The sequence below is a fragment of the Procambarus clarkii genome, chromosome 26 (genome assembly GCF_040958095.1).
Source record: "Procambarus clarkii isolate CNS0578487 chromosome 26, FALCON_Pclarkii_2.0, whole genome shotgun sequence".
NCBI classification, from domain to species: Eukaryota; Metazoa; Arthropoda; class Malacostraca; order Decapoda; family Cambaridae; genus Procambarus; species Procambarus clarkii.
Genome location: NC_091175.1, coordinates 32,423,479 through 32,446,556, shown reverse-complemented (window position 1 = coordinate 32,446,556; position 23,078 = coordinate 32,423,479). Strand labels below are relative to the sequence as shown.

Genomic DNA, 23,078 nt, shown 5'->3' with positions numbered 1-23,078 from the left:
TCCACAATGTTACGCGGCAATTGGTTCCACAAATCAACAACCCTGTTACTGAACCAGTATTTACCCAAGTCTTTCCTAAATCTAAACTTATCCAATTTATATCCATTGTTTCGTGTTCTGTCCTGTGTTGATACTTTTAATACCCTATTAATATCCCCCCGGTTATGTCCATTCATCCACTTGTAAACCTCTATCATGTCACCCCTAACTCTTCGCCTTTCCAGTGAATGCAACTTAAGCTTTGTTAATCTTTCTTCATATGAAAGATTTCTAATTTGAGGAATTAACTTAGTCATCCTACGCTGGACACGTTCAAGTGAATTTATATCCATTCTATAATATGGCGACCAAAACTGAACTGCATAATCTAAATGGGGCCTAACTAGAGCAAGATATAGCTTGAGAACCACACCAGGTGTCTTGTTACTAACGCTGCGATTAATAAATCCAAGTGTCCGATTTGCCTTATTACGAACATTTATGCATTGATCCTTTTGTTTTAAATTCTTACTAATCATAACTCCCAGATCCCTTTCGCAATCCGACTTCGCAATCACAACACCATCTAGCTCGTATCTTGTAACTCTATCATCATTACCTAACCTCAGAACTTTACATTTATCAGCATTAAACTGCATCTGCCAATCCTTTGACCATTTCAAAACCCTATCTAGATCAACTTGAAGTGATAGTGAGTCCTCCTCCGAATTAATTTCCCTACCGATTTTCGTATCATCGGCAAATTTGCAAATGTTGCTACTCAAACCTGAATCTAAATCATTTATGTATATTATAAACAACAGAGGTCCCAGGACAGAGCCTTGAGGCACTCCACTTACAACATTTTCCCACTCTGACTTGATTCCATTTATACTAACTCTCTGTTTCCTTTGGTATAGCCATGCCCTAATCCAGCTTAATATAGCACCCCCAATACCATGAGACTCTATTTTTTTAATCAGTCTTTCATGTGGCACTGTATCAAAAGCTTTGCTAAAGTCAAGGTATACAACATCGCAATCCTTACCACTATCAACTGCCTCAACAATGCTAGAATAAAAAGATAACAAATTTGTTAAATTTGAACGGCCATTTATAAAACCATGTTGCGACTCAATTATTAATTTATGTTTTTCAAGATGAAGACGAATTTTATTTGCTATTATAGATTCGAGTAACTTTCCCACAATAGACGTTAGGCTAATTGGTCGATAGTTAGACGCAAGTGATCTATCTCCTTTCTTAAAAACTGGTATCACATTAGCAACTTTCCAAAACTCTGGCACTCTGCCTGACTCTATTGATTTATTAAATATGGTTGACAGTGGGTCACAAAGCTCCTCTTTGCATTCTTTAAGCACCCTAGCAAACACTTCATCCGGCCCTGGGGATTTGTTTGGTTTGAGTTTTACTATTTGTTTAAGAACATCCTCCCTGGTAACTGCTAAACTCGTCAACCTGTCCTCGTCCCCACCCACATAGACTTGTTCGGCTGAAGGCATATTGTTAAGTTCCTCTTTAGTAAATACAGATACAAAATATTTATTAAAAATACTACTCATCTCTTCATCACTATCTGTTATTTGACCTGTCTCAGTTTTTAATGGACCTATCCTTTCCCTAGTCTTAGTACGATATAACTGAAAAAACCCTTTAGGATTTGTCTTTGCTTGCCCTGCTATGCGAACTTCATAGTTTCTTTTTGCTTTCCTTATCTCTTTTTTAACATTTCTAACCAGTTGTACGAATTCCTGTTCTAAAGTGACCTCCCCATTTTTAATCCTTTTGTACCAAGCTCTCTTTTTACCTATAAGGTTCTTCAAATTCTTTGTTATCCACTTTGGGTCATTAGTATACGATCTATTCAATTTGTATGGTATACTACGTTCCTGTGCTTTGTTTAGAATATTCTTAAATAAGTTATATATTGAATCCACATCGAAATCCCCATTTAAGTCACCTATCGCTGGGTTCATGTCTCGCTCCAAGACCGGCCCACACCCCATACCCAAGCCTTTCCAATCAATTTGACCCAAAAAATTTCTTAGGCTATTAAAATCAGCTTTTCGAAATTAGTTAAGAGCAAGGGAGGAATCCCGATCATATGTGGCATTCTTCCAAGAAAGGGAGTGGGAAATGAATGGATGTCGAGGGCACTTGGTGTCAATTGCCGGCTGGAAAGATATTGCAAATAAAATGCAATATCTTTCATAGACAACTGGGAACACTTCTATGGAAAAAATGAAATGTATGCTCGTGATGGGGTGCAGCTATCGAGGGCTGGGGTTGTTGCTGTTGCGAACTCGTTGGAAGAAGTGGTTAGAGGTGTTTGTTTGGGTTTAAACTGTTAGTAGATAGAGGTATGGGAATTGATTTGGAGGAAGGAGGTAATAAAAGTAGGTGTTTGTGGGAGAAAGGAATTGGCAAAATGATCAGGGAAAGAGAAGGGCCTCAGAATAACAATTCACTTAGGATATATTACACTAACAGTATAAGTCTAAGAAATAAAATTAACGAATTAAATGCTCTTGACTGCATAGAAAAAATAGATATTATTGCACTTACCGAAACGTGGATGAATGTAGAAAATAGAGAACTATTAGTTGAATATCAAATAAATGGATTTAAACTATTTCACACAGATAGATATATTAGACGAGGAGGTGGAGTAGCCATATATGTTAGGGACAATTTGAAATGAAGTCTCAAAGAGGGAATCAAACTGAGCCACACACAGAAACTATTTGGATAGAATTAAACGAAAAAGTTAATAATATTATAATAGGAGTTATATATAGGCCACCAAATTTAGACAGAATGGAAGCAAAGCATCTATGGGATGAAATATCTAGAGCATATTATATATGCTCTAGATATATTATATAATATCTCAGAGAGAACTCTATCAACATCAGAGGCCCGAGACTGTTCAACACGCTTCCACTACACATAAGGGGCATAACTGGCAAACCCCTCACAGTGTTCAAGAGAGAACTGGATAAGCACCTCCAAAGGATACCTGATCAACCAGGCTGTGACTCATACGTCAGGCTGCGAGCAGCCGCGTCTAACAGCCTGGTTGATCAGTCCAGCAACCAGGAGGCCTGGTCGACGACCGGGCCGCGGGGACACTAAGCCCCGGAAGCACCTCAAGGTAGCCTCAAGGTAGGTAGCATCTAGATCTAACAGTATTTATGTCATGGGTGACTTTAATTTTAGTGGAATAAACTGGTTGAACAAAACAGGGAATAGTGAAGCAGAAGATTTTCTAGAATTAATTGACGATTGCTTTCTTACGCAACACATTAAGGAACCAACACGGGAAAATAATATTTTAGATTTAGTGTTAACTAACAGGGAAACACAAATTAATGACATCGAAATAGGGAGTGAGCTAGGGAACAGTGATCACAAAGAAATCAGATTTAGCATAGAATGGAATAGACCTGTAGGAGAAAATTCTGTTAAAGTGCCAGATTTTCGAAAAGCTGATTTTAATAGCCTAAGAAATTTTTTGGGTCAAATTGATTGGAAAGTCTTGGGTATGGGGTGTGGGCCGGTCTTGAAGCGAGACATGATCCCAGCGATAGGTGACTTAAATGGGGATTTCGATGTGGATTCAATATATAACTTATTTAAGAATATTCTAAACAAAGAACAAGAACGTAGTATACCATACAAATTGAATAGATCGAATACTAATGACCCAAAGTGGATAACAAAGAATTTGAAGAACCTTATAGGTAAAAAGAGAGCTTGGTACAAAAGGATTAAAAATTGGGAACATAAGAACAAAGGCAACTGCAGAAGGCCTATTGGCCCATACGAGGCAGCTCCTATTTATAACCACCCAATCCCACTCATATACATGTCCAACCCGCGCTTGAAACAATCGAGAGACCCAACCTACACAATGTTACGCGGCAATTGGTTCCACAAATCAACAACCCTGTTACTGAACCAGTATTTACCCAAGTCTTTCCTAAATCTAAACTTATCCAATTTATACCCATTGTTTCGTGTTCTGTCTTGTGTTGATACTTTTATTACCCTATTAATTTCCCCTTTGTTATGTCCATTCACCCACTTGTAAACCTCTATCATGTCACCCCCAATTCTTCGCCTTTCCAGTGAATGCAACTTAAACTTTGTTAATCTTTCTTCATATGAAAGATTTCTAATTTGGGGAATTAACTTAGTCATCCTACGCTGGACACGTTCAAGTGAATTAATATCCATTCTATAATATGGCGACCAAAACTGAACTGCAAAATCTAAATGGGGCCTAACTAGAGCAAGATATAGCTTGAGAACCACACCAGGTGTCTTGTTACTAACGCTGCGATTAATAAATCCAAGTGTCCGATTTGCCTTATTACGAACATTTATGCATTGATCCTTTTGTTTTAAATTCTTACTAATCATAACTCCCAGATCCCTTTCGCAATCCGACTTCGCAATCTCAACACCATCTAGCTCATATCTTGTAACTCTATCATCATTACGTAACCTCAGAACTTTACATTTATCAGCATTAAACTGCATCTGCCAATCCTTTGACCATTTCAAAACCCTATCTAGATCAACTTGAAGTGATAGTGAGTCCTCCTCCGAATTAATTTCCCTACCGATTTTCGTATCATCGGCAAATTTGCAAATGTTGCTACTCAAACCTGAATCTAAATCATTTAAATATATTATAAACAACAGAGGTCCCAGGACAGAGCCTTGAGGCACTCCACTTACAACATTTTCCCAATCTGACTTGACTCCATTTATACTAACCCTCTGTTTCTTTTGGTATAGCCATGCCCTAATCCAGCTTAATATAGCACCCCCAATACCATGAGCCTCTATCTTTTTAATCAGTCTTTCAGGTGGCACTGTATCAAAGGCTTTGCTAAAGTCAAGGTACACAACATCACAATCCTTACCACTATCAACTGCCTTAACTATGCTAGAATAAAAAGATAACAAATTTGTTAAACATGAACGGCCATTTATAAAACCATGTTGCGACTCGATTATTAATTTATGTTTTTCAAGATGAAGACGAATTTTATTTGCTATTATAGATTCGAGTAACTTACCCACAATAGACGTTAGGCTAATTGGTCGATAGTTAGACGCAAGTGATCTATCTCTTTTCTTAAAAACTCCTTTCCAAAACTCTGGCTCTCTGCCTGACTCTATTGATTTATTAAATATGGTTGACAGCGGGTCACAAAGCTCCTCTTTGCATTCTTTAAGCACCCTGGCAAACACTTCATCCGGCCCTGGGGATTTGTTTGGTTTGAGTTTTACTATTTGTTTAAGAACATCCTCCCTGGTAACTGCTAAACTCGTCAACCTGTCCTCGTCCCCACCCACATAGACTTGTTCGGCTGAAGGCATATTGTTAAGTTCCTCTTTAGTAAATACAGATACAAAATATTTTTTAAAAATACTACTCATCTCTTCATCACTATCTGTTATTTGACCTGTCTCAGTTTTTAATGGACCCATCCGTTCCCTAGTCTTAGTACGATATAAATGAAAAAACCCTTTAGGATTTGTCTTTGCTTGCCCTGCTATGCGAACTTCATAGTTTCTTTTTGCTTTCCTTATCTCTTTTTTAACATTTCTAACCAGTTGTACGAATTCCTGTTCTAAAGTGACCTCCCCATTTTTAATCCTTTTGTACCAAGCTCTCTTTTTACCTATAAGGTTCTTCAAATTCTTTGTTATCCACTTTGGGTCATTAGTATTCGATCTATTCAATTTGTATGGTATACTACATTCATGTGCTTTGTTTAGAATATTCTTAAATAAGTTATATATTGAATTCACATCGAAATCCCCATTTACGTCACCTATCGCTGGGTTCATGTCTCGCTCCAAGACCGGCCCCGACCCCATACCCAAGACTTACCAATCAATTTGACCCAAAGAATTTCTTAGGCTATTAAAATCAGCTTTTCGAAAATCTGGCACTTTAACAGAATTTTCTCCTACAGGTCAATTCCATTCTATGCTAAATCTGATTTCTTTATGATCACTGTTCCCTAGCTCACTCCCTATTTCAATATCATTAATTTGTGTTTCCCTGTTAGTTAACACTAAATCTAAAATATTATTTTCCCGCGTTGGTTCCTTAATGTGTTGCGTAAGAAAGCAATCGTCAATTAATTCTAGAAAATCTTCTGCTTCACTATTCCCTGATTTGTTCAACCAATTTATTCCACTAAAATTAAAGTCACCCATGACGTAAATACTGTTAGATCTAGATGCCCTAGATATTTCATCCCATAGATGATTTGCTTCCATTCTGTCTAAATTTGGTGGCCTATATATATCTCCTATTATAATATTATTTGCTTTTTCGTATAATTCTATCCAAATAGTTTCTGAGTGTGGCTCAGTTTTGATTCCCTCTTTGAGACTACATTTCAAATTATCCCTGACATACATGGCTACTCCCCCTCCTCGTCTAATATATCTATCTGTGTGAAATAGTTTAAATCCATTTATTTGATATTCAGCTAATAGTTCTCTATTTTCTACATTCATCCACGTTTCGGTAAGTGCAATAATATCTATTTTTTCTGTGCAGATAAGAGCATTTAATTCGTTTATTTTATTTCTTAGACTTCTACTGTTAGTGTAATATACCTTAAGTAAATTGTTATTTTGAGGCCCTTCTCTTTCCCTGATCATTAAGAACATAAGAACATAAGAACATAAGAACATAAGAACAAAGGTAACTGCAGAAGGCCTATTGGCCCATACGAGGCAGCTCCTATTCTATAACCACCCAATCCCACTCATATACTTGTCCAACCCGTGCTTGAAACAATCGAGGGACCCCACCTCCACAATGTTACGCGGCAATTGGTTCCACAAATCAACAACCCTGTTACTGAACCAGTATTTACCCAAGTCTTTCCTAAATCTAAACTTATCCAATTTATATCCATTGTTTCGTGTTCTGTCCTGTGTTGATACTTTTAATACCCTATTAATATCCCCCGGTTATGTCCATTCATCCACTTGTAAACCTCTATCATGTCACCCCTAACTCTTCGCCTTTCCAGTGAATGCAACTTAAGCTTTGTTAATCTTTCTTCATATGAAAGATTTCTAATTTGGGGAATTAACTTAGTCATCCTACGCTGGACACGTTCAAGTGAATTTATATCCATTCTATAATATGGCGACCAAAACTGAACTGCATAATCTAAATGGGGCCTAACTAGAGCAAGATATAGCTTGAGAACCACACCAGGTGTCTTGTTACTAACGCTGCGATTAATAAATCCAAGTGTCCGATTTGCCTTATTACGAACATTTATGCATTGATCCTTTTGTTTTAAATTCTTACTAATCATAACTCCCAGATCCCTTTCGCAATCCGACTTCGCAATCACAACACCATCTAGCTCGTATCTTGTAACTCTATCATCATTACCTAACCTCAGAACTTTACATTTATCAGCATTAAACTGCATCTGCCAATCCTTTGACCATTTCAAAACCCTATCTAGATCAACTTGAAGTGATAGTGAGTCCTCCTCCGAATTAATTTCCCTACCGATTTTCGTATCATCGGCAAATTTGCAAATGTTGCTACTCAAACCTGAATCTAAATCATTTATATATATTATAAACAACAGAGGTCCCAGGACAGAGCCTTGAGGCACTCCACTTACAACATTTTCCCACTGTGACTTGATTCCATTTATACTAACTCTCTGTTTCCTTTGGTATAGCCATGCCCTAATCCAGCTTAATATAGCACCCCCAATACCATGAGACTCTATTTTTTTAATCAGTCTTTCATGTGGCACTGTATCAAAAGCTTTGCTAAAGTCAAGGTATACAACATCGCAATCCTTACCACTATCAACTGCCTCAACAATGCTAGAATAAAAAGATTACAAATTTGTTAAACATGAACGGCCATTTATAAAACCATGTTGCGACTCAATTATTAATTTATGTTTTTCAAGATGAAGACGAATTTTATTTGCTATTATAGATTCGAGTAACTTTCCCACAATAGACGTTAGGCTAATTGGTCGATAGTTAGACGCAAGTGATCTATCTCCTTTCTTAAAAACTGGTATCACATTAGCAACTTTCCAAAACTCTGGCACTCTGCCTGACTCTATTGATTTATTAAATATGGTTGACAGTGGGTCACAAAGCTCCTCTTTGCATTCTTTAAGCACCCTAGCAAACACTTCATCCGGCCCTGGGGATTTGTTTGGTTTGAGTTTTACTATTTGTTTAAGAACATCCTCCCTGGTAACTGCTAAACTCGTCAACCTGTCCTCGTCCCCACCCACATAGACTTGTTCGGCTGAAGGCATATTGTTAAGTTCCTCTTTAGTAAATACAGATACAAAATATTTATTAAAAATACTACTCATCTCTTCATCACTATCTGTTATTTGACCTGTCTCAGTTTTTAATGGACCTATCCTTTCCCTAGTCTTAGTACGATATAACTGAAAAAACCCTTTAGGATTTGTCTTTGCTTGCCCTGCTATGCGAACTTCATAGTTTCTTTTTGCTTTCCTTATCTCTTTTTTAACATTTCTAACCAGTTGTACGAATTCCTGTTCTAAAGTGACCTCCCCATTTTTAATCCTTTTGTACCAAGCTCTCTTTTTACCTATAAGGTTCTTCAAATTCTTTGTTATCCACTTTGGGTCATTAGTATACGATCTATTCAATTTGTATGGTATACTACGTTCCTGTGCTTTGTTTAGAATATTCTTAAATAAGTTATATATTGAATCCACATCGAAATCCCCATTTAAGTCACCTATCGCTGGGTTCATGTCTCGCTCCAAGACCGGCCCACACCCCATACCCAAGCCTTTCCAATCAATTTGACCCAAAAAAATTCTTAGGCTATTAAAATCAGCTTTTCGAAAATCTGGCACTTTAACAGAATTTTCTCCTACTGGTCTATTCCATTCTATGCTAAATCTGATTTCTTTGTGATCACTGCTCCCTAGCTCACTCCCTATTTCGATGTCATTAATTTGCGTTTCCCTGTTAGTTAACACTAAATCTAAAATATTATTTTCCCGTGTTGGTTCCTTAATGTGTTGCGTAAGAAAGCAATCGTCAATTAATTCTAGAAAATCTTCTGCTTCACTATTCCCTGTTTTGTTCAACCAGTTTATTCCGCTAAAATTAAAGTCACCCATGACATAAATACTGTTAGATCTAGATGCTCTAGATATTTCATCCCATAGATGCTTTGCTTCCATTCTGTCTAAATTTGGTGGCCTATATATTACTCCTATTATAATATTTTTAGCTTTTTCGTTTAATTCAATCCAAATAGTTTCTGTGTGTGGCTCTGTTTTGATTCCCTCTTTGAGACTACATTTCAAATTGTCCCTAACATATATGGCTACTCCACCTCCTCGTCTAATATATCTATCTGTGTGAAATAGTTTAAATCCATATATTTGATATTCAGCTAATAGTTCTCTATTTTCTACATTCATCCACGTTTCGGTAAGTGCAATAATATCTATTTTTTCTGTGCAGACAAGAGCATTTAATTCGTTAATTTTATTTCTTAGACTTCTACTGTTAGTGTAATATACCCTAAGTGAATTGTTATTTTGCGGACCTTCTCTTTCCCTGATCGTTTTGCCAATTCCTTTCTCCCACAAACACATACTTTTATTACCTCCTTCCTCCAAATCAATTCCCATACCTCTATCTACTAACAGTTTAAACCCAAACAAACACCTCTAACCACTTCTTCTAGCGAGTTCGCAACAGCAACAACCCCAGCTCTCGATAGATGCACCCCATCACGAGCATACATTTCATTTCTTCCATAGAAGTGTTCCCAGTTGTCTATGAAAGATATTGCATTTGATTTGCAATATCTTTCCAGCCGGCAATTGACACCAAGTGCCCTCGATATCCATTCATTTCCCACTCCCTTTCTTGGAAGAATGCCACATATGATCGGGATTCCTCCCTTGCTCCTAACTAACTCTATGGCTGTTTTATACCTCTGAATCAGTTCCTCACTCCTGACTCGACCAACATCATTTCCTCCCACGCTAATGCAAATAATGGGATTGTTCCCATTACCAGCCATAATATCATTCATGTTGTTTATAATATCACCAATGCCAGCTCCGGGATAGCAAACCCTTAACCTGTTCCCCCTATCTCTAGCACAAAACGTTCTATCCAAATACCTTATCTGGGAATCTCCCACAACTAATGTTTGCTTAGGTACTTCCTTTACTTTCTGAGGGGCCTGCGCTTCCTTTCTCTTCGTTGCTTTCCCTTTTGCGCGATCCACAGTCTCTCCACAGCACTCGTCCTCCAAAACGTCAAATGAATTTGAAGTTGCTATGGCGTTTGAAGGCGGCTTTATCAAAGTCTTCTTAAGGCCCCTGTCTTTCGCAACTCTCCAAGACGAGGTCCCTTTACTGCTGGTCTCCTCCTTCGTTACTTCTCGTTGTTTTTTAAGCTGACGCACCTCCTCCCGCAGAGAGTCCAACTCTGTCCTCAGGGCTCCCATTAGAGTCACCAGGTCCTTCACTACAACTTCCATATTGCTATGATAATTTTGCCAATTCATTTCTCCCACAAATACATACTTTTATTATCTCCTTCCTCCTAATCAATTCCCATACCTCTATCTACTAACAGTTTAAATCCAAACAAACACCTGTAACCACTTCTTCCAACGAGTTCGCAACAGCAACAACCCCAGCTCTCGATAGATGCACCCCATCACGAGCATACATTTCATTTCTTCCATAGAAGTGTTCCCAGTTGTCTATGAAAGATATTGCATTTGATTTGCAATATCTTTCCAGCCGGCAATTGACACCAAGTGCCCTCGACATCCATTCATTTCCCACACCCTTTCTTGGAAGAATGCCACATATGATCGGGATTCCTCCCTTGCTCCTAACTAATTCAATGGCTGTCCTGAATCTCTGTATTAGTTCCTCACTCCTAACTCGTCCAACATCATTACCTCCTGCACTAATACAAATAATGGGTTTGTTGCCATTTCCTGTCATAATATCATTCATGTTTCCAACAATATCACCAATTCCAGCTCCCGGGTAGCAAACCCTTAATCTGTTCCCCCTATCTCTGGCACAAAACGTTCTGTCTAAATACCTCACCTGGGAATCTCCCACAACCAAAATTCGCTTCGATTCTCCCTTTTCCTTTCGAGCAGTTTGAGGGACCTGCGCTTTAATGCTCCTCGTTACTTTGTCTTTGCCACCTCGTTGAACAACAGGTTCAACACAGCACTCGTCCTCTAATACGTCAAATGCATTAAAAGTCCTTAGGTGTAGGCTATTAGTTGTCGGTTTTGCCAAGGTCTTCTTAAGACCCCTGTCTTTCACAACTTGCCAAGACGAGGACTTCTTAATACTGGTCCCGTCAGTCCTTCTTAATGAGGTCCCGTCAACACTGGCCTCCTCCTTCGTTTCCTCCCGAAGTCCCAGCTGTCGCACCTCCTCCCGCAGGGAATCCATCTCTGCTCTCAGAGCTCCAACCATACTCATCAAATCCCTCACTAATCCCTCCATTATTGCAATAATAATGTTATTAGAATCGGAGCTCCAGCTAACACAACCTCTCACTGTGACTGCACCTGACTGACTCAGGTGCAGTCACAGTGTTCCTGTTCTAAAGTGACCTGGGGAGGTCACTTTAGAACAGGAATTCGTACAACTGGTTAGTAATGTTAAAAATGAGATAAGGAAAGCAAAAAGAAACTATGAAGTTCGCATAGCAGGGCAAGCAAAGACAAATCCTAGAGGGTTTTTTTCAGTTATATCGTACTAAGACTAGGGAAAGGATAGGTCCATTAAAAACTGAGAATATTTTGTATCTGTATTTACTAAAGAGGAACTTAACAATATGCCTTCAGCCGAACAATTCTATGTGAGTGGGGACGAGGACAGGTTGACGAGTTTAGCAGTTACCAGGGAGGATGTTCTTAAACAAATAGTAAAACTCAAACCAAACAAATCCCCAGGGCCGGATGAAGTGTTTGCCAGGGTGCTTAAAGAATGCAAAGAGGAGCTTTGTGACCCACTGTCAACCATATTTAATAAATCTATAGAGTCAGGCAGAGTGCCAGAGTTTTGGAAAGTTGCTAATGTGATACCAGTTTTTAAGAAAAGAGATAGATCACTTGCGTCTAACTATCGACCAATTAGCCTAACGTCTATTGTGGGAAAGTTACTCGAATCTATAATAGCAAATAAAATTCGTCTTCATCTTGAAAAACATAAATTAATAATTGAGTTGCAACATGGTTTTATAAATAGCCGTTCATGTTTAACAAATTTGTTATCTTTTTATTCTAGCATAGTTGAGGCAGTTGATAGTGGTAAGGATTGTGATGTTGTGTACCTTGACTTTAGCAAAGCTTTTGATACAGTGCCACATGAAAGACTGATTAAAAAGATAGAGTCTCATGGTTTTGGGGGTGCTATATTAAACTGGATTAGGGCATGGCTATACCAAAGGAAACAGAGAGTTAGTATAAATGGAATCAAGTCAGAGAAAATGTTGTAAGTTGAGTGCCTCAAGGCTCTGTCCTGGGACTTCTGTTGTTTATAATATATATAAATGATTTAGATTCAGGTTTGATTTTGATTTTAATATATATATATAAATGATTTAGATTCAGGATTTTAGATTCAGGTTAGCAACATTTGCAAATTTGCCGATGATACGAAAATCGGTAGGGAAATTAATTCGGAGGAGGACTCACTATCACTTCAAGTTGATCTTGATAGGGTTTTGAAATGGTCATATTATTGGCAAATGCAGTTTAATGCTGATAAATGTAAAGTTCTGAGGCTAGGTAATGATGATAGAGTTACAAGATACGAGCTAGATGGTGTTGAGATTGCGAAAGGGATCTGGGAGTTATGATTAGTAAGAATTTAAAACAAAAGGATCAATGCATAAATGTTTGTAATAAGGCAAATCGGACACTTGGATTTATTAATCGCAGAGTTAGTAACAAGACACCTGGTGTGGTTCTCAAGCTATATCTTGCTCTAGTTAGGAAATTTAGATTATGCAGTTCAGTTTTGGTCGCCATATTATAGAATGGTTATAAATTCACTTGAACGTGTCCAGCATAGGATGACTAAGTTAATTCCCCATATTAGAAATCTTTCATATGAAGAAAGATTAACAAAGCTTAAGTTGCATTCACTGGAAAGGCGAAGAGTTAGGGGTGACATGATAGAGGTTTACAAATGGATGAATGGACATAACAGGGGGATATTAATAGGGTATTAAAAATATCAACACAAGACAGAATACGAACCAATGGGTATAAATTGGATAAGTTTCGATTTAGGAAAGACTTGGGTTGATACTGGTTCAGTAACAGGGTTGTTGATTTGTGGAACCAATTGCCGCGTAACGTGGTGGAGGTGGTGTCCTTCGATTGTTTCAAGCGCGGGTTGGACAAATATATGAGTGGGATTGGGTGGTTATAGAATAGAAGCTGCCTCGTATGGGCCAATAGGCCTTCTGCAGTTACCTTTGTTCTTATGTTCTTAAGTATATGAGTGGGATTGGGTGGTTATAGATAGGAGCTGCCTCGTATGGGCCAATGGGCCTTCTGCAGTTACCTTTGTTCTTATGTTCTTAAGCTGTTGTTAATCTTAATGTTACTGTTGTAGCTATTGTTTATTGTAATGTTGTAGCTTTTGTTAATTTTAATGTTGTAGCTGTTGTTAATATAAATGTTGTATTTGTTCCTTATTTTAATGTTGTAGCTGTTGTTAATGTTAGTGTCACTGCTGTAGCTGTTGTTAATGTTTCTGTTGTAGCTGTTGTTAATGTTACTGTTGTAGCTATTGTTATTGTTACTGTAGTAGCTGTTGTTAATGTTACTGTTGTAGCTGTTGTTAATGTTACTGTTGTAGCTGTTGTTAATGTTACTGTTGTAGCTGTTGTTAATTTTACTGTTGTAGTTGTTGTTAAATTGTTTTAACTGCTGTAGCTGCTGTTAACTTAACTATTGTTAATGTTAACAACTACGAATTCAATATTCGTATTGTTGCTGCTTTTAATGTAACTTTTGGTAATGTTGCAAATTTTTATGATTCTGTTAATGTTGCTGTTGTAAACAATACAGTTACTAATATTACTGATGTTAATAATAATGTTGTTCATGTGGTTATTGGTGCTATTATTAATATTTATTTTGTTAATATTACTGTTGTTGCTGCTGTTAATGTTTCTGTTGTTAATATTGTGAATTTTTCTGATGAAAATATTGCTAATGTTGCGGTTTTTAATTTTATGCTGTTACTTTGATATTGGTACTGTTGTTGTTATTAATGTTACTGTTGTTAGTATTGTTATTAATTTTACTCCTGTGAATATTGTTTTTATTAATTTTACTGTTGTTATATTGTTGTTATTAATGTTACTGTTGTTAATGCTGATGTTATTATTGTTACTGTTGTTTATGTTGTTGATATTACTGTTACTTATGTTAATGTTGTTGTTATTATTGTTACTGCTGTTAATATTGTTACTGTTGTTAATATTGTTACTGTTATTAATGTTAATGATATTAATGTTATTGTTATTAATGTTACTTTTTTAACGATAATGTTCTTAATGTTGCTGTTATTAATATTACTGTTGTTTATATTTGCTATTGTTAATATTAATGGTGTTAACATTACAGTTTTTAACGTTGCTGTTGACATCTAACATGGTAAAATTATTTTACCATGTCGTGGTACAGATAACTAGAGCGCGTCTGGGAACATCCAGCGAATAGGTTTGAACCCTCATCAACATCCTTGTGGATTTGTTCAATGGTTTTAAGCTGGAACTCCGTAAAACTATAAATCCGCTGTGTTTACTGCGAAAGTGACTGTATTTCACTTGACTGAATAAGTGACTGAATAGTTTAAATCCGTATATTTGATATTCAGCTAATAGTTCTCTATTTTCTACATTCATCCACGTTTCGGTAAGTGCAATAATATCTATTTTTTCTGTGCAGACAAGAGCATTTAATTCGTTAATTTTATTTCTTAGACTTCTACTGTTAGTGTAATATACCCTAAGTGAATTGTTATTTTGCGGACCTTCTCTTTCCCTGATCGTTTTGCCAATTCCTTTCTCCCACAAACATACTTTTATTACCTCCTTCCTCCAAATCAATTCCCATACCTCTATCTACTAACAGTTTAAACCCAAACAAACACCTCTAACCACTTCTTCCAACGAGTTCGCAACAGCAACAACCCCAGCTCTCGATAGATGCACCCCATCACGAGCATACATTTCATTTCTTCCATAGAAGTGTTCCCAGTTGTCTATGAAAGATATTGCATTTGATTTGCAATATCTTTCCAGCCGGCAATTGACACCAAGTGCCCTCGATATCCATTCATTTCCCACTCCCTTTCTTGGAAGAATGCCACATATGATCGGGATTCCTCCCTTGCTCCTAACTAATTCTATGGCTGTTTTATACCTCTGAATCAGTTCCTCACTCCTAACTCGACAACATCATTTCCTCCCACGCTAATGCAAATAATGGGATTGTTCCCATTACCAGCCATAATATCATTCATGTTGTTTATAATATCACCAATGCCAGCTCCGGGATAGCAAACCCTTAAACTGTTCCCCCTATCTCTAGCACAAAACGCTCTATCCAAATACCTTATCTGGGAATCTCCCACAACTAATGTTTGCTTAGGTACCTTTACTTTCTGAGGGGCCTGCGCTTCCTTTTTCTTCGTTGCTTTCCCTTTTGCGCGATCCGCAGTCTCACCACAGCACTCGTCCTCCAAAACGTCAAATGAATTAGAAGTTGCTATGGCGTTTGAAGGCGGCTTTATCAAAGTCTTCTTAAGGCCCCTGTCTTTCGCAACTCTCCAAGACGAGGTCCCTTTACTACTGGTTATAGAATTAAACGAAAAAGCTAATAATATTATAATAGGAGTAATATATAGGCCACCAAATTTAGACAGAATGGAAGCAAAGCACCTATGGGATGAAATATCTAGAGCATCTAGATCTTACAGTATTTATGTCATGGGTGACTTTAATTTTAGCGGAATAAACTGGTTGAACAAAACAGGGAATAGTGAAGCAGAAGATTTTCTAGAATTAATTGACGATTGCTTTCTTACGCAACACATTAAGGAACCAACACGGGAAAATAATATTTTAGATTTAGTGTTAACTAACAGGGAAACGCAAATTAATGACATCGAAATAGGGAGTGAGCTAGGGAGCAGTGATCACAAAGAAATCAGATTTAGCATAGAATGGAATAGACCAGTAGGAGAAAATTCTGTTAAAGTGCCAGATTTTCGAAAAGCTGATTTTAATAGCCTAAGAAATTTTTTGGGTCAAATTGATTGGAAAGTCTTGGGTATGGGGTGTGGGCCGGTCTTGGAGCGAGACATGAACCCAGCGATAGGTGACTTAAATGGGGATTTCGATGTGGATTCAATATATAACTTATTTAAGAATATTCTAAACAAAGCACAGGAACGTAGTATACCATACAAATTGAATAGATCGAATACTAATGACCCAAAGTGGATAACAAAGAATTTGAAGAACCTTATAGGTAAAAAGAGAGCTTGGTACAAAAGGATTAAAAATGGGGAGGTCACTTTAGAACAGGAATTCGTACAACTGGTTAGAAATGTTAAAAAAGAGATAAGGAAAGCAAAAAGAAACTATGAAGTTCGCATAGCAGGGCAAGCAAAGACAAATCCTAAAGGGTTTTTTCAGTTATATCGTACTAAGACTAGGGAAAGGATAGGTCCATTAAAAACTGATACAGGTCAAATAACAGATAGTGATGAAGAGATGAGTAGTATTTTTAATAAATATTTTGTATCTGTATTTACTAAAGAGGAACTTAACAATATGCCTTCAGCTGAACAAGTCTATGTGGGTGGGGACGAGGACAGGTTGACGAGTTTAGCAGTTACCAGGGAGGATGTTCTTAAACAAATAGTAAAACTCAAACCAAACAAATCCCCAGGGCCGGATGAAGTGTTTGCCAGGGTGCTTAAAGAATGCAAAGAGGAGCTTTGTGACCCACTGTCAACCATATTTAATAAATCAATAGAGTCAGGCAGAGTGCCAGAGTTTTGGAAAGTTGCTAATGTGATACCAGTTATTAAGAAAGGAGATTGTGTTGATACTTTTATTACCCTATTAATTTCCCCTTTGTTATGTCCATTCACCCACTTGTAAACCTCTATCATGTCGCCCCTAATTCTTCGCCTTTCCAGTGAATGCAACTTAAGCTTTGTTAATCTTTCTTCATATGAAAGATTTCTAATTTGGGGAATTAACTTAGTCATCCTACGCTGGACACGTTCAAGTGAATTAATATCCATTCTATAATATGGCGACCAAAACTGAACTGCAAAATCTAAATGGGGCCTAACTAGAGCAAGATATAGCTTGAGAACCACACCAGGTGTCTTGTTACTAACGCTGCGATTAATAAATCCAAGTGTCCGATTTGCCTTATTACGAACATTTATGCATTGATCCTTTTGTTTTAAATTCTTACTAATCATAACTCCCAGATCCCTTTCGCAATCCGACTTCGCAATCTCAACACCATCTAGCTCATATCTTGTAACTCTATCATCATTACGTAACCTCAGAACTTTACATTTATCAGCATTAAACTGCATCTGCCAATCCTTTGACCATTTCAAAACCCTATCTAGATCAACTTGAAGTGATAGTGAGTCCTCCTCCGAATTAATTTCCCTACCGATTTTCGTATCATCGGCAAATTTGCAAATGTTGCTACTCAAACCTGAATCTAAATCATTTAAATATATTATAAACAACAGAGGTCCCAGGACAGAGCCTTGAGGCACTCCACTTACAACATTTTCCCACTCTGACTTGACTCCATTTATACTAACCCTCTGTTTCTTTTGGTATAGCCATGCCCTAATCCAGCTTAATATAGCACCCCCAATACCATGAGCCTCTATCTTTTTAATCAGTCTTTCAGGTGGCACTGTATCAAAGGCTTTGCTAAAGTCAAGGTACACAACATCACAATCCTTACCACTATCAACTGCCTTAACTATGCTAGAATAAAAAGATAACAAATTTGTTAAACATGAACGGCCATTTATAAAACCATGTTGCGACTCAATTATTAATTTATGTTTTTCAAGATGAAGACGAATTTTATTTGCTATTATAGATTCGAGTAACTTACCCACAATAGACGTTAGGCTAATTGGTCGATAGTTAGACGCAAGTGATCTATCTCCTTTCTTAAAAACTGGTATCACATTAGCAGCTTTCCAAAGCTCTGGCACTCTGCCTGACTCTATTGATTTATTAAATATGGTTGACAGCGGGTCACAAAGCTCCTCTTTGCATTCTTTAAGCACCCTGGCAAACACTTCATCCGGCCCTGGGGATTTGTTTGGTTTGAGTTTTACAATTTGTTTAAGAACTTCCTCCCTGGTAACTGCTAAACTCGTCAACCTGTCCTCGTCCCCACCCACATAGACTTGTTCGGCTGAAGGCATATTGTTAAGTTCCTCTTTAGTAAATACAGATACAAAATATTTATTAAAAATACTACTCATCTCTTCATCACTATCTGTTATTTGACCTGTCTCAGTTTTTAATGGACCCATCCGTTCCCTAGTCTTAGTACGATATAAATGAAAAAACCCTTTAGGATTTGTCTTTGCTTGCCCTGCTATGCGAACTTCATAGTTTCTTTTTGCTTTCCTTATCTCTTTTTTAACATTTCTAACCAGTTGTACGAATTCCTGTTCTAAAGTGACCTCCCCATTTTTAATCCTTTTGTACCAAGCTCTCTTTTTACCTATAAGGTTCTTCAAATTCTTTGTTATCCACTTTGGGTCATTAGTATTCGATCTATTCAATTTGTATGGTATACTACGTTCATGTGCTTTGTTTAGAATATTCTTAAATAAGTTATATATTGAATCCACATCGAAATCCCCATTTACGTCACCTATCGCTGGGTTCATGTCTCGCTCCAAGACCGGCCCCCACCCCATACCCAAGACTTTCCAATCAATTTGACCCAAAGAATTTCTTAGGCTATTAAAATCAGCTTTTCGAAAATCTGGCACTTTAACAGAATTTTCTCCTACAGGTCTATTCCATTCTATGCTAAATCTGATTTCTTTGTGATCACTGTTCCCTAGCTCACTCCCTATTTCAATATCATTAATTTGTGTTTCCCTGTTAGTTAACACTAAATCTAAAATATTATTTTCCCGTGTTGGTTCCTTAATGTGTTGCATAAGAAAGCAATCGTCAATTAATTCTAGAAAATCTTCTGCTTCACTATTCCCTGTTTTGTTCAACCAATTTATTCCACTAAAATTAAAGTCACCCATGACGTAAATACTGTTAGATCTAGATGCCCTAGATATTTCATCCCATAGATGCTTTGCTTCCATTCTGTCTAAATTTGGTGGCCTATATATAACTCCTATTATAATATTATTTGCTTTTTCGTATAATTCTATCCAAATAGTTTCTGAGTGTGGCTCAGTTTTGATTCCCTCTTTGAGACTACATTTCAAATTATCCCTGACATACATGGCTACTCCCCCTCCTCGTCTAATATATCTATCTGTGTGAAATAGTTTAAATCCATTTATTTGATATTCAGCTAATAGTTCTCTATTTTCTACATTCATCCACGTTTCGGTAAGTGCAATAATATCTATTTTTTCTGTGCAGATAAGAGCATTTAATTCGTTAATTTTATTTCTTAGACTTCTACTGTTAGTGTAATATACCCTAAGTGAATTGTTATTTTGAGGCCCTTCTCTTTCCCTGATCATTTTGCCAATTCATTTCTCCCACAAATACATACTTTTATTATCTCCTTCCTCCAAATCAATTCCCATACCTCTATCTACTAACAGTTTAAATCCAAACAAACACCTGTAACCACTTCTTCCAACGAGTTCGCAACAGCAACAACCCCAGCTCTCGATAGATGCACCCCATCACGAGCATACATTTCATTTCTTCCATAGAAGTTGTCCCAGTTGTCTATGAAAGATATTGCATTTGATTTGCAATATCTTTCCAGCCGGCAATTGACACCAAGTGCCCTCGACATCCATTCATTTCCCACTCCCTTTCTTGGAAGAATGCCACATATGATCGGGATTCCTCCCTTGCTCCTAACTAATTCAATGGCTGTCCTGAATCTCTGTATTAGTTCCTCACTCCTAACTCGTCCAACATCATTACCCCTTGCACTAATACAAATAATGGGTTTGTTCCCATTTCCTGTCATAATATCATTCATGTTTCCAACAATATCACCAATTCCAGCTCCCGGGTAGCAAACCCTTAATCTGTTCCCCCTATCTCTGGCACAAAACGTTCTGTCTAAATACCTCACCTGGGAATCTCCCACAACCAAAATTCGCTTCGATTCTCTCTTTTCCTTTCGAGCAGTTTGAGGGACCTGCGCTTTAATGCTCCTCGTTACTTTGTCTTTGCCACCTCGTTGAACAACAGGTTCAACACAGCACTCGTCCTCTAATACGTCAAATGCATTAAAAGTCCTTAGGTGTAGGCTATTAGTTGTCGGTTTTGCCAAGGTCTTCTTAAGACCCCTGTCTTTCACAACTTGCCAAGACGAGGACTTCTTAATACTGGTCCCGTCAGTCCTTCTTAATGAGGTCCCGTCAACACTGGCCTCCTCCTTCGTTTCCTCCCGAAGTCCCAGCTGTCGCACCTCCTCCCGCAGGGAATCCATCTCTGCTCTCAGAGCTCCAACCATACTCATCAAATCCCTCACTAATCCCTCCATTATTGCAATAATAATGTTATTAGAATCGGAGCTCCAGCTAACACAACCTCTCACTGTGACTGCACCTGACTGACTCAGGTGCAGTCACAGTGTTCCTGTTCTAAAGTGACCTGGGGAGGTCACTTTAGAACAGGAATTCGTACAACTGGTTAGTAATGTTAAAAATGAGATAAGGAAAGCAAAAAGAAACTATGAAGTTCGCATAGCAGGGCAAGCAAAGACAAATCCTAGAGGTTTTTTTTCAGTTATATCGTACTAAGACTAGGGAAAGGATAGGTCCATTAAAAACTGAGACAGGTCAAATAACAGATTGTGATGAAGAGATGAGTAGTATTTTTAATAAATATTTTGTATCTGTATTTACTAAAGAGGAACTTAACAATATGCCTTCAGCCGAACAATTCTATGTGAGTGGGGACGAGGACAGGTTGACGAGATTAACAGTTACCAGGGAGGATGTTCTTAAACAAATAGTAAAACTCAAACCAAACAAATCCCCAGGGCCGGATGAAGTGTTTGCCAGGGTGCTTAAAGAATGCAAAGAGGAGCTTTGTGACCCACTGTCAACCATATTTAATAAATCTATAGAGTCAGTCAGAGTGCCAGAGTTTTGGAAAGTTGCTAATGTGATACCAGTTTTTAAGAAAAGAGATAGATCACTTGCGTCTAACTATCGACCAATTAGCCTAACGTCTATTGTGGGAAAGTTACTCGAATCTATAATAGCAAATAAAATTCGTCTTCATCTTGAAAAACATAAATTAATAATTGAGTTGCAACATGGTTTTATAAATGGCCGTTCATGTTTAACAAATTTGTTATCTTTTTATTCTAGCATAGTTGAGGCAGTTGATAGTGGTAAGGATTGTGATGTTGTGTACCTTGACTTTAGCAAAGCTTTTGATACAGTGCCACATGAAAGACTGATTAAAAAGATAGAGTCTCATGGTTTTGGGGGTGCTATATTAAACTGGATTAGGGCATGGCTATACCAAAGGAAACAGAGAGTTAGTATAAATGGTCAGGTGAAGTCACACAGTCGGTCAGGTGAAGTCACAGTGAGAGGTTGTGTTAACCGGAGCTCCTGAGTGTTGTTATATTATCATAGCAATATGGAAGTTGTAGTTAAGGACCTGGTGACTCTAGTGGGAGCCCTGAGGACAGAGTTGGACTCTCTGCGGGAGGAGGTACGTCAGCTTAAAGAACAACGAGAAGTAACGAAGGAGGAGACCAGTAGTAAAGGGACCTCGTCTTGGAGAGTTGCGAAAGACAGGGGCCTTAAGAAGACTTTGATAAAGCCGCCTTCAAACGCCATAGCAACTTCTAATTCATTTGACGTTTTGGAGGACGAGTGCTGTGGAGAGACTGTGGATCGCGCAAAAGGGAAAGCAACGAAGAGAAAGGAAGCGCAGGCCCCTCAGAAAGTAAAGGAAGTACCTAAGCAAACATTAGTTGTGGGAGATTCCCAGATAAGGTATTTGGATAGAACGTTTTGTGCTAGAGATAGGGGGAACAGGTTAAGGGTTTGCTATCCCGGAGCTGGCATTGGTGATATTATAAACAACATGAATGATATTATGGCTGGTAATGGGAACAATCCCATTATTTGCATTAGCGTGGGAGGAAATGATGTTGGTCGAGTTAGGAGTGAGGAACTGATTCAGAGGTATAAAACAGCCATAGAGTTAGTTAGGAGCAAGGGAGGAATCCCGATCATGTGTGGCATTCTTCCAAGAAAGGGAGTGGGAAATGAATGGATATCGAGGGCACTTGGTGTCAATTGCCGGCTGGAAAGATATTGCAAATCAAATGCAATATCTTTCATAGACAACTGGGAACACTTCTATGGAAGAAATGAAATGTATGCTCGTGATGGGGTGCATCTATCGAGAGCTGGGGTTGTTGCTGTTGCGAACTCGTTAGAAGAAGTGGTTAGAGGTGTTTGTTTGGGTTTAAACTGTTAGTAGATAGAGGTATGGGAATTGATTTTGAGGAAGGAGGTAATAAAAGTATGTGTTTGTGGGAGAAAGGAATTGGCAAAACGATCAGGGAAAGAGAAGGTCCGCAAAATAACAATTCACTTAGGGTATATTACACTAACAGTAGAAGTCTAAGAAATAAAATTAACGAATTAAATGCTCTTGTCTGCACAGAAAAAATAGATATTATTGCACTTACCGAAACGTGGATGAATGTAGAA

At 37.8% G+C, this 23,078-nt stretch overlaps 1 protein-coding gene across 1 annotated transcript in view; it reads left to right on the top strand.

Annotated features, from left to right (window-relative positions):
• Nucleotides 1-14,020, top strand: part of LOC138368909 (cellulose-binding protein A-like) — a 54,646-nt gene extending 40,626 nt beyond the window's left edge. The window contains exon 13 of the mRNA XM_069331628.1: nt 13,803-14,020. Coding sequence (XP_069187729.1) covers nt 13,803-14,020 — 218 coding nt within the window. The remainder of the gene's footprint in view (nt 1-13,802) is intronic.
• The last annotated feature ends 9,058 nt before the right edge of the window (nt 14,021-23,078 follow it).